This window comes from Dreissena polymorpha, chromosome 10 (assembly GCF_020536995.1).
Source record: "Dreissena polymorpha isolate Duluth1 chromosome 10, UMN_Dpol_1.0, whole genome shotgun sequence".
Taxonomy (NCBI): domain Eukaryota; kingdom Metazoa; phylum Mollusca; class Bivalvia; order Myida; family Dreissenidae; genus Dreissena; species Dreissena polymorpha.
Window position 1 is genome coordinate 65,431,444 of NC_068364.1, and position 13,877 is coordinate 65,445,320.

General features: G+C 37.0%; 2 protein-coding genes across 9 annotated transcripts in view; one reads left to right on the forward strand and one right to left on the reverse strand.

Moving 5' to 3' along the window:
• Positions 1-1,242: 1,242 nt before the first annotated feature.
• On the reverse strand, positions 1,243-12,476 carry LOC127848641 (protein LKAAEAR1-like). The gene is made up of 7 exons (XM_052381225.1): positions 12,335-12,476; positions 10,743-10,841; positions 8,696-8,778; positions 7,312-7,383; positions 7,048-7,105; positions 2,698-2,820; positions 1,243-2,479 (listed from the first exon to the last, which is right to left on the reverse strand). Exons 1-7 carry the CDS (start codon positions 12,338-12,340, stop codon positions 2,417-2,419), a joined length of 504 nt encoding a protein of 167 aa, XP_052237185.1. The 5' UTR covers positions 12,341-12,476; the 3' UTR covers positions 1,243-2,416.
• A 63-nt stretch (positions 12,477-12,539) lies between these two features.
• The window catches only part of LOC127848640 (receptor-binding cancer antigen expressed on SiSo cells-like), a 360,763-nt gene continuing 359,425 nt past the window's right edge, over positions 12,540-13,877 (forward strand). For all 8 annotated transcript variants that reach the window (XR_008034610.1, XR_008034614.1, XR_008034609.1 and 5 more), the window contains exon 1: positions 12,540-12,634. The gene's annotated coding sequence lies outside the window, so the exon portion shown is untranslated. The remainder of the gene's footprint in view (positions 12,635-13,877) is intronic.

Below are 13,877 nucleotides of genomic sequence, written 5' to 3' on the forward strand. Positions count from 1 at the left end.
TCATCATTAAACTTGCTGTTCATGTTTGTGCGGACATCTAGGCCAAGCTTGATTACCAGCCAAAAAAGGTGGAAGCACTAATAAATTTTTACCATTGAATGATAAAAAATTGGCCAAACAAACCTTGTCGCTCTCTAACTCATAACAGTTCTTAAAAATCATAAGGAAACGTGACGATAATTTTTTGTGGGCAGAATAGCTTGGCCAAGTTTGATTCCAAGCAACTATAATGCGCTACTGAATTATGGCCTTTCATAATAAAAAATGGTCATATTAAACTTACCTATATACTTTGGAAGGCAAAACGTTTAAATCAGATCTTCGTGGAACTTTGTGAAAATGTTAGTGGGTTTGTAATCTCAGTCAAGTTAGGTAACCAGCAAGATTGCATGAAGCCTTTCTGAATTATGGTCCTTTAGTTAACCCATGAAGCAAAGTGAAAATGGCTATGTGCAACCAGCATAAAACCAAACTTGGATCTAGTAAGAAAGGAATTTAATAAAAGTTAACTCTCTGAGGGACTACAAATGCGTAAAAATACGTATCTAAGTGGGAAAGGATTTTTAAAAAAAATTGCCAAATAATAAATGTCCACCATCTAACTCAAGTTTTAATGAAATTCTCAACAAATTTGGTCAAAATGTGTACGGGCTTAACATTAAGGCCATGTACGAAAACCAGCATTTATCACCTGAAGCTCTTAGGAATAATAGCCTGGGAATTATCTGACATTACCAAATTAATGTCGCCTGCTCTTTAACTCAAATAGTTATAATCTTACAATTGTCCAAACTTGTTCAATGTAACACAAACCTTTAATGGGGCGTATTTTTGGACAAGTTGGCTCACGTATTCCTTTTTTGTCTAATACATGTTTGTGTTCTGCTCGCATTATTGCCCTTTGTATACTAAGTCCTTTCTGCTTTTAATATTGGACAGTTATGATCCAAATTGTTTGACAGTTCATCCCTAAGCGTTTATTTTTATGTTGGTCCAGTCCAATTTTTTTCTCTGAGCTATTGTTTTTTTATTACTTATATGACAGTTTTATATTGCTGTTGGTAAGCATTTTGACATCGGAAAACAATCTTGTATATTTTCTCTATGCTGTTATATCCACTCCAAATAATATTTTAAAATAAATTTGTGAAGGCACAAATGTAAAAAGGCTGCGTCCAACTATGTGCCTTGGGGGTCATCTATGACTGTGACACTTCTAGTTTAACATGATCAAGAAAGCTGTTAGTTTTGCTTTTATTTATTTGACATATAATTAAATACAAAGTGACGTAATAAATAGTGTCCAGGAAAAAAGCAAACATATATGTTTTATACAATATAGAAGTGAGCTTTAAAGTTCTTTAATATTAATACATGATAAGAACAAGTAAAACAAAATAATTATTGATAATCAAACATGACATGTTAAAAAATCTAAAAATGCTGTACAATTATTTAAAACAAAACATTTTTGTATTCACATGTACTGAAATTTCGTAAATAATATAGATTAAATCATGACATTGAACGGTCTGAACCTTTACACAAATTATTAATGTGAGAAAGGAAAGACATTTAGTAAATGATGCAAAAGAACTCAAAAACTACACCCTGCAAAAATCATGTACAAAACTATGATAAATGCAAACAAAAATGGCAGTGGAAATGGTAATACTCAAAACCATAACACTTCTGAAAATATTTGTTTCCAAAGTTAAAACAAGATGTGTTTGTGAAACACTATGTTCCCCCCCATATATTGGACGTTTGACCTTGAAGGATGACCTTGACCTTTCACCACTCAAAATGTGCAGCTCCATGAGATACACATGCATGCCAAATATCAAATGGCTATCTTTAATATTGCAAAAGTTATGGCCAATGTTAAAGTTTGATGCAAACAAACCAACAAACAGACAGGGCAAAAACAATATGTCCCCCAGTATAGACTGGGAGACATAAAAACAACAACACAATATTACACAATGTTTAAACACTGAATCAGTACAACAAACATTCCCTTCAGTGATCACCACAGATAAATAATTTAAACATGAAAAACAAAAATTATTGATATTTTTTATAAATACCTGAAGCTTAAAAACATAAATACCAGTAGACAGGAAATATTTGTAACAACACTTATTTTTATCAAAATATTTATCATATTTATGAGGTTTGTAAGTAGCAGTGTTCATGGTCAAACAAATTGTGCTCCATAGGGTCTACAATTAACAGGCCTTCCGTTTAAAAAAAAATGACAACATATAAAACTAGTTTGACAACGAAATAAATGTTAGACTGGTTAAACAATGTAATTGGACAGATAGGAAACCAATAGATACTTAATTTGTGAAAAGTTGAATGCAATGTGAAATGATACGCATGTGAAATGGTATGAGTGTGAAATGTGGTTTTAATTGATTCGGTTTGTAAGCAGGCCTTGAGCATCTTCTAACAGCTGTTCAATTCGTTCACGCTGAAAAAAAAACACAGAGCATAATATCAGTTTTCAGCAAATATTTTATTATTTTATCACGCCATGCTTTCCCTTGTTTTCTATGTAATGTTACCATTACTTACATTTGTATCTTAATCACAAAGGCATAATTTTAATAATACATCAAGATCATCTTTAATATTAAAAATCTACAAAATTAATAACGTCCATAGAATTAAAGGCTTAAAGCATCTTACATCCATTTTTTCTACGGTGTCCCCTTTATCCTTGGTGTCCGAGTAGGCGGGGACCAGTGCTTGCAGGCGTACAGCCTTCAGAGCAGTTGGTTGACATGCAATCAAATGGTTGATCTCTTGCGCCTGAAATGGCAACAAGTCCAGTTCCAGGAAAACTTGGTTTAATGCAAGTGCATAAAGTGTCTTCCCAGATTAGCCTGTCCAGTTCCCACAGGCTTATCAGGGACAATACTTTCTGTCTCAACTTTTCGTATAGAATAGACTTCCTTCAAAAGAAAAATGACATAAAAGTGAAATTACTGGTATCATCCCTTACTGCACAGGCTTATCTGGTATGACACTTTACACACACGGACTGCACAGGCTTATCTGGTATGACACTTTACATGCATGGACTGCACAGGCTTATCTGGTATGACACTGTACACACTTGGACTGCACAGGCTTATCTGGTATGACACTGTACACACATGGACTGCACAGGCTTATCTGGTATGACACTTTACACACACGGACTGCACAGGCTTATCTGGTATGACACTTTACATGCATGGACTGCACAGGCTTATCTGGTATGACACTTTACATGCATGGACTGCACAGGCTTATCTGGTATGACACTTTACATGCATGGACTGCACAGGCTTATCTGGTATGACACTTTACATGCATGGACTGCACAGGCTTATCTGGTATGACACTTTACATGCATGGACTGCACAGGCTTATCTGGTATGACACTTTACACACACGGACTGCACAGGCTTATCTGGTATGACACTTTACACACACAGACTGCACAGGCTTATCTGGTATGACACTTTACACACACGGACTGCACAGGCTTATCTAGTATGACACTTTACACACATGGACTGTACAGGCTTGTCTGGTATGACACTTTACACACATGGACTGCACAGGCTTATCTGGTATGACACTTTACACACACGAACTGCACAGGCTTATCTGGTATGACACTTTACACACATGGACTGCACAGGCTTATCTGGTATGACACTTTACACACACGGACTGCACAGGCTTATCTGGTATGACACTTTACACACACGAACTGCACAGGCTTATCTGGTATGACACTTTACACACATGGACTGCACAGGCTTATCTGGTATGACACTTTACACACATGGACTGCACAGGCTTATCTGGTATGACACTTTACACACATGGACTGCACAGGCTTATCTGGTATGACACTTTGCACACACGGACTGCACAGGCTTATCTGGTATGACACTTTACACACACGGACTGCACAGGCTTATCTGGCATGACACTTTACACACATGGACTGTACAGGCTTGTCTGGTATGACACTTTACACACACGGACTGCACAGGCTTATCTGGTATGACACTTTACACACATGGACTGCACAGGCTTATCTGGTATGACACTTTACATGCATGGACTGCACAGGCTTATCTGGTATGACACTTTACACACACTGACTGCACAGGCTTATCTGGCATGACACTTTACACACATGGACTGTACAGGCTTGTCTGGTATGACACTTTACACACACGGACTGCACAGGCTTGTCTGGTATGACTCTTTACACACACGGACTGCACAGGCTTATCTGGCATGACACTTTACACACATGGACTGTACAGGCTTGTCTGGTATGACACTTTACACACATGTACTGCACATGCTTATCTGGTATGACACTTTACACACATGTACTGCACAGGCTTATCTGGTATGACACTTTACACACACGGACTGCACAGGCTTATCTGGTATGACACTTTACACACATGGACTGCACAGGCTTATCTGGTATGACACTTAAAACACACGGACTGCACAGGCTTATCTGGTATGACACTTTACACACATGGACTGCACAGGCTTATCTGGTATGACACTTTACACACATGTACTGCACAGGCTTATCTGGTATGACACTTTACACACATGGACTGCACAGGCTTATCTGGTATGACACTTTACACACATGTACTGCACAGGCTTATCTGGTATGACACTTTACACACATGGACTGCACAGGCTTATCTGGTATGACACTGTACACACATGGACTGCACAGGCTTATCTGGTATGACACTTTACACACACGGACTGCACAGGCTTATCTGGTATGACACTTTACACACACGGACTGCACAGGCTTATCTGGTATGACACTTTACACACATGGACTGCACAGGCTTATCTGGTATGACACTTTACACACACGGACTGCACAGGCTTATCTGGTATGACACTTTACACACACGGACTGCACAGGCTTATCTGGTATGACACTTTACACACACGGACTGCACAGGCTTATCTGGTATGACACTTTACACACATGGACTGTACAGGCTTGTCTGGTATGACACTTTACACACATGGACTGCACAGGCTTATCTGGTATGACACTGTACACACATGTACTGCACAGGCTTATCTGGTATGACACTTTACACACATGGACTGCACAGGCTTATCTGGTATGACACTTTACACACATGGACTGCACAGGCTTATCTGGTATGACACTTTACATGCATGGACTGCACAGGCTTATCTGGTATGACACTTTACACACATGGACTGCACAGGCTTATCTGGTATGACACTGTACACACATGGACTGCACAGGCTTATCTGGTATGACACTTTACACACACGCACTGCACAGGCTTATCTGGTATGACACTTTACACACACGGACTGCACAGGCTTATCTGGTATGACACTTTACACACACGGACTGCACAGGCTTATCTGGTATGACACTTTACACACACAGACTGCACAGGCTTATCTGATATGACACTTTACACACATGGACTGCACAGGCTTATCTGGTATGACACTTTACACACATGGACTGCACAGGCTTATCTGGTATGACACTTTACACACACGGACTGCACAGGCTTATCTGGTATGACACTTAACACACACGGACTGCACAGGCTTATCTGGTATGACACTTTACACACACGGACTACACAGGCTTATCTGGTATGACACTTTACACACATGGACTGCACAGGCTTATCTGGTATGACACTTTACACACATGTACTGCACAGGCTTATCTGGTATGACACTTTACACACATGGACTGCACAGGCTTATCTGGTATGACACTTTACACACATGGACTGCACAGGCTTATCTGGTATGACACTTTACACACATGGACTGCACAGGCTTATCTGGTATGACACTTTACACACATGGACTGCACAGGCTAATCTGGTATGACACTTTCCACACATGGACTGCACAGGCTTATCTGGTATGACACTTTACACACATGGACTGCACAGGCTTGTCTGGTATGACACTTTACACACATGGACTGCACAGGCTTATCTGGTATGACACTTTACATGCATGGACTGCACAGGCTTATCTAGTATGACACTTTACACACATGGACTGCACAGGCTTATCTGGTTTATCTATGTTCATAGTCAAACTATCTTTATTTTTAAAAGACGTTTTGTCGGAAGATTTTTATTAATTTAGTATGTGTATGCATTATAATAAACAACGGGTAACTAAAAAATAAATGCGCACAATTTGTTGTGGTGGGCGCACTGTGTCCAGTGTCCGGCGCATTGTGCCTTGTGCCTGGCGCAGTGTGCCGATGTGCCCGGCACAAGGCGCAGTGTGCCATCCCAGTAGTATATAAAGCTGAGATTTTCTCGTAACTGGACTTACGAACATTTGACACCATTGACCCTGAACATCGGTCTGGGCTGCTATTTTTTATTTTCTGAGTTTAACCTCTATTTGCACGAGGTTCTGAAAGAAATATGTAGGCAACTAGGTCACGGAGTCAAAGTTCAAGGTTAATTTGTCAAAGTTCAAGGTCACATGAGCTTTGTGTCAACAAATAGTTTTTTATGATGTATTTCTATACATTGCTTCAACTTATGATCTTAATTGGAAAGCTGGTTACTTTTGACAGATTTTTATTTTTTAGGCTGCTTATGGCAATGTGAAATACATCAGAATTACTTTATTTAATAAGCCTGTGTTCTTGTTCAAAATTTGATTTGTACTACACTGTTATGCTTCATGTAACATGAAATTTTGTCAACGTTTTCAGACGTATTCAAGGATTTATTCTTATTCCTTAACACACTGCATTAAACTGCAAGAAAAACTGTCTTTTATGCACTAAAGATTTTCACAAATGTACATGTATTTCAATAACTTGAGATATTTGCAAAAATAAATTTCTCAACGGTGTGATTACATTCTGTCCAGCCCGTGTGTAAACCCCTGAATACCCTGTTGATTCTGCACCCTGATAATGTTTCTGTCACTATATCACTATAGACTCACCCTACTGGACTGGTACCGTAGGCGCATTATACGCAATCGGTTTCGAGCCTCAGCCGCTCTGAAATGTCATAAACAGTCATTGAAATTAGAAGTTCCACAAGAAGAGCCAGAAAGCTTATATTATTACTCAATAACGGGTTACATGCATCCGTGAATCTGAGCAAGCAAAGTGATTTTACTACTGCGGGGCTTGCGGGCTTGCTTTATTTAGGCGTAAAAATTATTCTCAACAATCAATGATAATCGCCAGGTACTCAAACTCACTTTAGCTGTCCAATAAGCTTTTCATGTTTTTCCCTCTCAAGTATCGCCTCGTCTGTTTCTGGGGCATTTTTGCTGTAAAAGAAATTAGAGGTTTGTAAACATATAAATAGCACATAAATAATACCCAGAATAAATAACCCCACAGTTTGTAAGCTTTTTCCAGAGAAAATACCTAATGAATGTGTAGATCATTGGACATAAAACGAGTGTCTTGCACTTCTACACTTCCTGGTGGTATTTGAGGTTTCAATTTAATCCGTTGAGAAATGTGAAAGTAGTTTGGTCCCCAAATTAATAACATTTTTTGGGGCACTGACTGGCAGCGTGACCAACAAACTGTCCATTTTGGGAAAAGGAGTCTGGTCAAATTGGGATTTTTTAATCAACTTAAGTGGAAATTATGGATATATATTTTGTAGGTTGTTAGAAAAAATGAGATATAGAGTCTAATGGGATTTTTTTAATATTTCGGTTTGGGATCGGCTTCGTTTGCGTTGGGATTGGGTACATATTACGGCCTTTATTACATAGTAGAAAAAACCCTGGTAATAATTATATATTTTCTAAATCAAAAAGTTGTAATTAAGGTTAAAGATGTATAGTTTCTTGATTTGCCACTTAATATATTACATATTATAACTAAGATATTTCCTTAAATATACTCATACTCCTTCTTCACAGTGGTTGTATCATAATGCACTGAATGGATTTTTCGTTTCTTTGTATTGGTTTTTAAATAATACAGGTATTATACATTTCAACTAATATTTTACAAGCTTTTTCAGTTTATGACCAGTATTTAAAGGCATCCAAAAATGGTGGAAAATCATGACATGTTCTGTTTGCTGTTATCTATTACTTGATAATATTGTCTTTCCAATCCACCACTAAAAATACAGAATATAATCAAAATACCATATTTACCCAATTTTGGGGATGTTAACATCCTTGCGTAAAGAAATTTATAAAAATTGTTGTTTCCATCAACTGATTACAGACAGCAAACTATATGAAGATCAAAAGCAGAGAAATTCTTTTACCATCCACTTAAAATCTTTGTTGAAGGTAAGTGACCATTTGCCTCTACAAAACAGGGCAATACAAACATATGTCAGTAAAATAATGAATATATGAGCCTTGTTCTGAGAAAACTGGTCTTAATGCATGTGCATAAAGTGTCATCCCAGATTAGCCTGTGCAGTCCGCACAGGCTAATCAGGGACGACACTTTCCGCCTAAACTGGAATTTCGCTAAGGAGGGACTTCCTTGAAACTAAAAATACCATAAAAGCAGAAAGTGTCGTCCGCACAGGCTAATCTGGGACGACACTTAATGACATGCATTAAGCCCAGTTTTCTCAGAATGCGGCTCATATATAGTTACATTTGAAGCTTTTTCTTGTTTTCTACGAGTCGTTTTGCAGCGTTGGCTTGGGATTCTTGGACGTCTTTTGAGGGTTCTTCATACTGCATTACAAACAAAATTATTTGCTGTAACAAATAACATTAATGGAGGAAACAATACTGAACAGACACCAGACAGAAAAATGATCATTTATACAAACAAAGAGCATAATCTAAATAAATATTTTTTTCTAACTTTAAACAACAGAGATGAATAGTTTGTTTAAAAATGAGGAATGCTATGATTCTGTTGCTGAGACATACTTAAGATATTCCAATATGCTAGTAGTTTCAGCCACAGTAACAACAGTTTTCAGGGCCGTACCCAGGAAATGTTGACTGGGGGGGCCCAAACGGGGAGGGTGCGGGAGGGGTTGCCCCTCCCTAATATATATATTTATTTTTTTTATTAGGTACTGTTCAAGGTGAATTTTAATGCATATAGAAACATATGTTGTGTTATAAATTTATGGATATATAACAAGTAAATCAGCACCTTTCTGAAGTCTAAAGCTTTATCCATTACAGACCGTCCATAAAGTATGTCATGCTCCAGGTGGGGGGGAGGGTGAGTAAGAAAGTGACAGTTTGTGACATGGGGGAGGGGAGTCAGGCCATGTGTGATGTCACACATTTATTAAAAAAAAAAATGTATAATTTATTTATTATTTCTTAAGTAGAATTTAAAAATAATTTTCAAAAATTTGTAAAACATTTGAATTAGTTTTATGTCATAATAAGACGAATTGCTGATTCTGTTGTTCGAATGTTTAATATGCAACTTGGCTGGGCCGGCTTATTCAATAGGCACAACCTCCACACAGATTTTAATCACGAAATAATTGGACTGTTCCATTTTTAGTTAGTAAAGGGCTGAAAGAAAATCTAAATTATAATTTCGTTTTTATTAGAGGTTAACGCGTGGATAAATATTCATTCTGCTCATCGTAACAACCCTACAGTTATAAAAGCCTGTAATGTGAAAGTTCTTTTACCGGTAAGTGAAATTTTAATATGGTTTAATAGTGAATTGAGTTTTATTTTAAATTTAAATTAAGTATTAATCTTAAAAAAATGTTCGAAAGTGTGAGTTTGTGACATACTTTAGGGTCCAAGATTTTGTAACAGTTTGTGACATGCCGGGGTAAAAATGGTAAAAAAAGCGTGACATGCTTTATCAACGACCCCTTAGTGTGAAATTCACACACATGTTTAAAGCTTTAGATTTCAGAAATGTATTACACTTTATAAAGAAGTAAAAGCAACCTTTGAAACTAAAAAACCTTTATTATGAAATGTAACATAAAGTACAATGTATGACTGTAAGAGAAAATACTACTATTGTTATATGTCAGTAACATATAACCTACTAGTATTTTCTCTTTGAAATCAAACCTCCTCTATATAAAATTTCAAAGTAAATTCTTTATAAAATGTTTATCATCTACAAGACAGTTTTCACAGAAATGTTTAATAAGCTATGACTCTAGAGGAGGTTTGAATTCAAAAGAGAAAACACTATTATCGTTCAGACCTACGACCTTCTTTATCAGTTCCATCCATTCGCTGTGTCTCTTTCCTTGACCAAACAAAAGACGTGTTACACCCACCGCCAAAAGATGAAGCATTGAGCACAATGGGTAATTGACAGATCGGGCATGTGTGTACAAGGTGATAAGAAAACAATGCCTAGGGGCTTATCTCCGCTGGCGAGTAAATTAGCGCTAATCCCCTTGTGTATCAGGGGCAATAAAACAAATCTGCACATTTGTATTGCAGGGAAGTGCACTGTGGGCCCTTTCACGTGAGAAAATTTGCAGTAGGCCCATTATTAAAAAACCATAACTCGACAGCCAGCTGGGGGGCCCGGGCCCCTGGGCCCAGTGCCTGGGTACGGGCCTGGTTTTACTAATAACAGGATTAGGTAACATTAAATCAAATAGTAATTTAGAACTCTCTATGATAGACCCAAGAGATTGATCACTGTGGTCTGAGGACGTTGGTGGAATGTAGATAAGGTTACTAACTGCTAAGTATTTACTCCTGAGCTGGGGTGCCATTTTTTTCAGGTCCTTTTCTTGTAACTTTTTCTTGTTCTTTGGCTTGAACTTTCCATCCTCCTCGTCCTTCAAGTTCAAAGCAGAAAACAAACATCATGTTCAATTTATTTATTGACCAATAGCTAAATATATTTAATACTTGTTATTTATCCCAGCAAGAAATAAACTGAAGATGTTTAAATGGGTCCTCGGATGTTTCGCCCCCAAGACGTTTCCGCGCTCATCGTTTCGCACCTGGTCGTTTCGCCCCCAATTAGCGGAATGTTTAAATGTACCATGTTTTGTCACATATCATTATTGTGTAGTTTGTTCATTGCTGGGATTTGAATAAAATGTGAAATTAAAATGAACTACAATTGATGTTTGTCCTTTGTTGTTCGATGTGGTTTGAAAATAATGTGTTCGAAGGGGATAATGAAAATAATGTAATTAAAGGTAACACAATTGAAAATTACGTGTAATAAATATCGTATTGTGTACGCCTTAATGCTTACGTATAAATATATTAATTGTTTACACGAACAGTTAAATTGGTGATAATTATATAATCATCAAAGAAAGTATCCTGAATAAATAATGTAAGTATATCACGCATCATCCGACAAAGGGTAGGTGATAAAAACAATGAGCCACAATAAGTATATATATTAATGTAAAATGCATGCAGTCAAACAAAATTAATGGAGAGTTAGACCAGTGCATAGACCTAGTGTAAGATCAATAAGAACAGGACTTTAAACGGCGATTTTATTTTATGACATTCAACATTGCATCCAGCAGCAATGACGGCACAAACAGAGGACGCCGGTACAGACACCTCTCCCAAATGATCAGCAAGTTGTTTGAGCAATACTCTGCAGGTGAGCTCACGACCACCAACTACATGGAGCAATGTACGCTGCATCGCTAACACCCAGTAGGCAAACCCACTACCTGCGTGCTTTCGGGAAACTATGGACTTTTCTTCATGTTGCTTGCTTCTAACAATAAAGATGCTTTCATTGTCGTTTACTACTGTGTCCATCATGTTGTTTTACACTGTTATTTTAAGTTATTTTATGTCAGATAAATAAATTAATAAAATAGAAAAAATAATCATTTTTTGTTTTTTTCGTTGCTTCTTTATACTGCGTTAAATTAGTGACCTGATTAATATCCTCTTATTCAAATTAAAATTGGGGGCGAAACGACCCGGTGCAAAACGTCTTGTGGGAGAAATAACTAGGGTGCGAATAAACTTGGGGGCGAAATGTCTGGAATTCGTTTAAATGTACATACCAGACTTGTCATGTAGTCTATGGAGCAAAGTAAAAATGGAGTAAAAAAACAGCATTTTCACAGAATAAAAAGCAGAATTTAAAAAAAACTATAACGTAAACTGGACAGTGGATACATAAAATGAAAGAGGAAGATATACACATTATCACACAATTCATTGATGGTTTTTTTCACGAATATGATGTCTAAAGTTTCTAAAATTGAAGTTTCAGCAAAAAAGTGAAAGTAATTTTATCTTTGATTTCAAATTAAACAACATCTTTCAATATACTTATACTCACCGCCATTGTTTAATTTATACCGAGAAAATGTAAAAGCTCCACCTATATGAAATTTTGATTATATGTTACCAATTAAAAAAAGTTGTTGTTGGTCTAAAATGCATTGGATGTCGCCATTTGTATAAATTGTTACCAAGTAACTAGAATGGTTGTAAATTTTTGTGATTTTATGTACGTGTTTAGCTTAGAGTATAAAAACCAGTCTGCAAAATGAAAGTCTCGTAATGTTTCGCGAGATTTAACTTGCCAACTGTTCCGGAGTGCTTTGTCGACAATTGGGATTTTCAGCCGATTAGGAAGGTATAATTTTAATTTCATCAAATTTCAATATTTTGTATAATGGAGCATATAATTATTTATTATCCAAATATTGTATTGTAGATTGTCGATACCGCTTATTGCTACATATGCTTAGTTCGTTCTAGATACCTGTTCGTCCCCAGTCATTTCGTACTTAAACGTGATTACAATAGATTTATCAATAAATAAGTCTTTATTTAATTTCAAACTAAAAGAGTTCATATTTTACTTTCATAAACCGAACAATGTAAATATTTGCTCATACATTTACAGGTTCCATCAAGTATGCTTGGTAAAGGGATCGATATATGGTTAAGTTGCAATAATCCAACTCCCAGCTATTGTTCCTCTGGGATGCTGGTAGTTGTAACATATAATGGCTTTATTCATGGAAACGTAATGCCTGGAATCCAGGCCGCACTCCTGATACCTGGTGCTCACAGAATAATGATATAAATCCATAGTTTGAAACAAGTCAAAAGTTCCTGAAAATGTGTTAGTTTTTGCAATGTACAAAGCAGAGTGTTGTGAATTTGAAAATCCACTGTTGACTTTGTCTGGAATCCTCCGCAAGATTCATCTCATGTTGAAACTCAAAAACCTCTAAGATACATTGAATCGTCTATTCAAAACTTCTTCTTCCCATTTTTTTTATCAAGTTGGAGTTATGAGTCTTTCTTTACAAATGACATGCAAATTGATGTCGATGGTAACATGTATTGTGTTTGTTAAGATGTATTAGGTTGATTGAAATTGATTTAATAGACATACATGAGACATCATTTTTTGCCATAAAAAAAGCTTTATCAGGATGAACTCTAAGCTGTAGGTATTTACCCATAAATGCTCAGAGTATTCAAGAAGTACTATATTTGGTTATGAAATTCAAATTCCAGTCTGGTGGTAATTTATTTTTTTTAATGATAAATATGGACATATTTAATGTCACCATACTAGGTCTATGTTTTTGTAAGCGCATTCCTTGGCTGAATCACCTTTCCCAGAAACATTTGAGTTTGGTTTACATTCACTATACCGGAAACGGGAAAGGAGTGGTTTCCTTCAGGTTTTCCCAGTGTTCTCCGGAAGCACCGGCGGCCGGCGATTTCGCCGGCTACTGACAGTCTAGGCGCAGGCTACTTTCCCCAAAAATATCATTTGGAAACGGCGCAAAAAACGCCCGTTTTAATTCCAGTTGTGACGCGATTTTTCAATTTCGTCTTTCTATTAACTAATCGGATGT

Coding starts and splice junctions, on each gene's coding strand:
- LOC127848641 (XM_052381225.1), bottom strand. Junction 2,821..7,047: donor TACGGTACCAGTCCAGTAGG/GTGAGTCTATAG, acceptor TTGCCATTTCAG/GCGCAAGAGATCAACCATTT. Junction 2,480..2,697: donor ACACCGTAGAAAAAATGGAT/GTAAGATGCTTT, acceptor TTTTTTTTTCAG/CGTGAACGAATTGAACAGCT.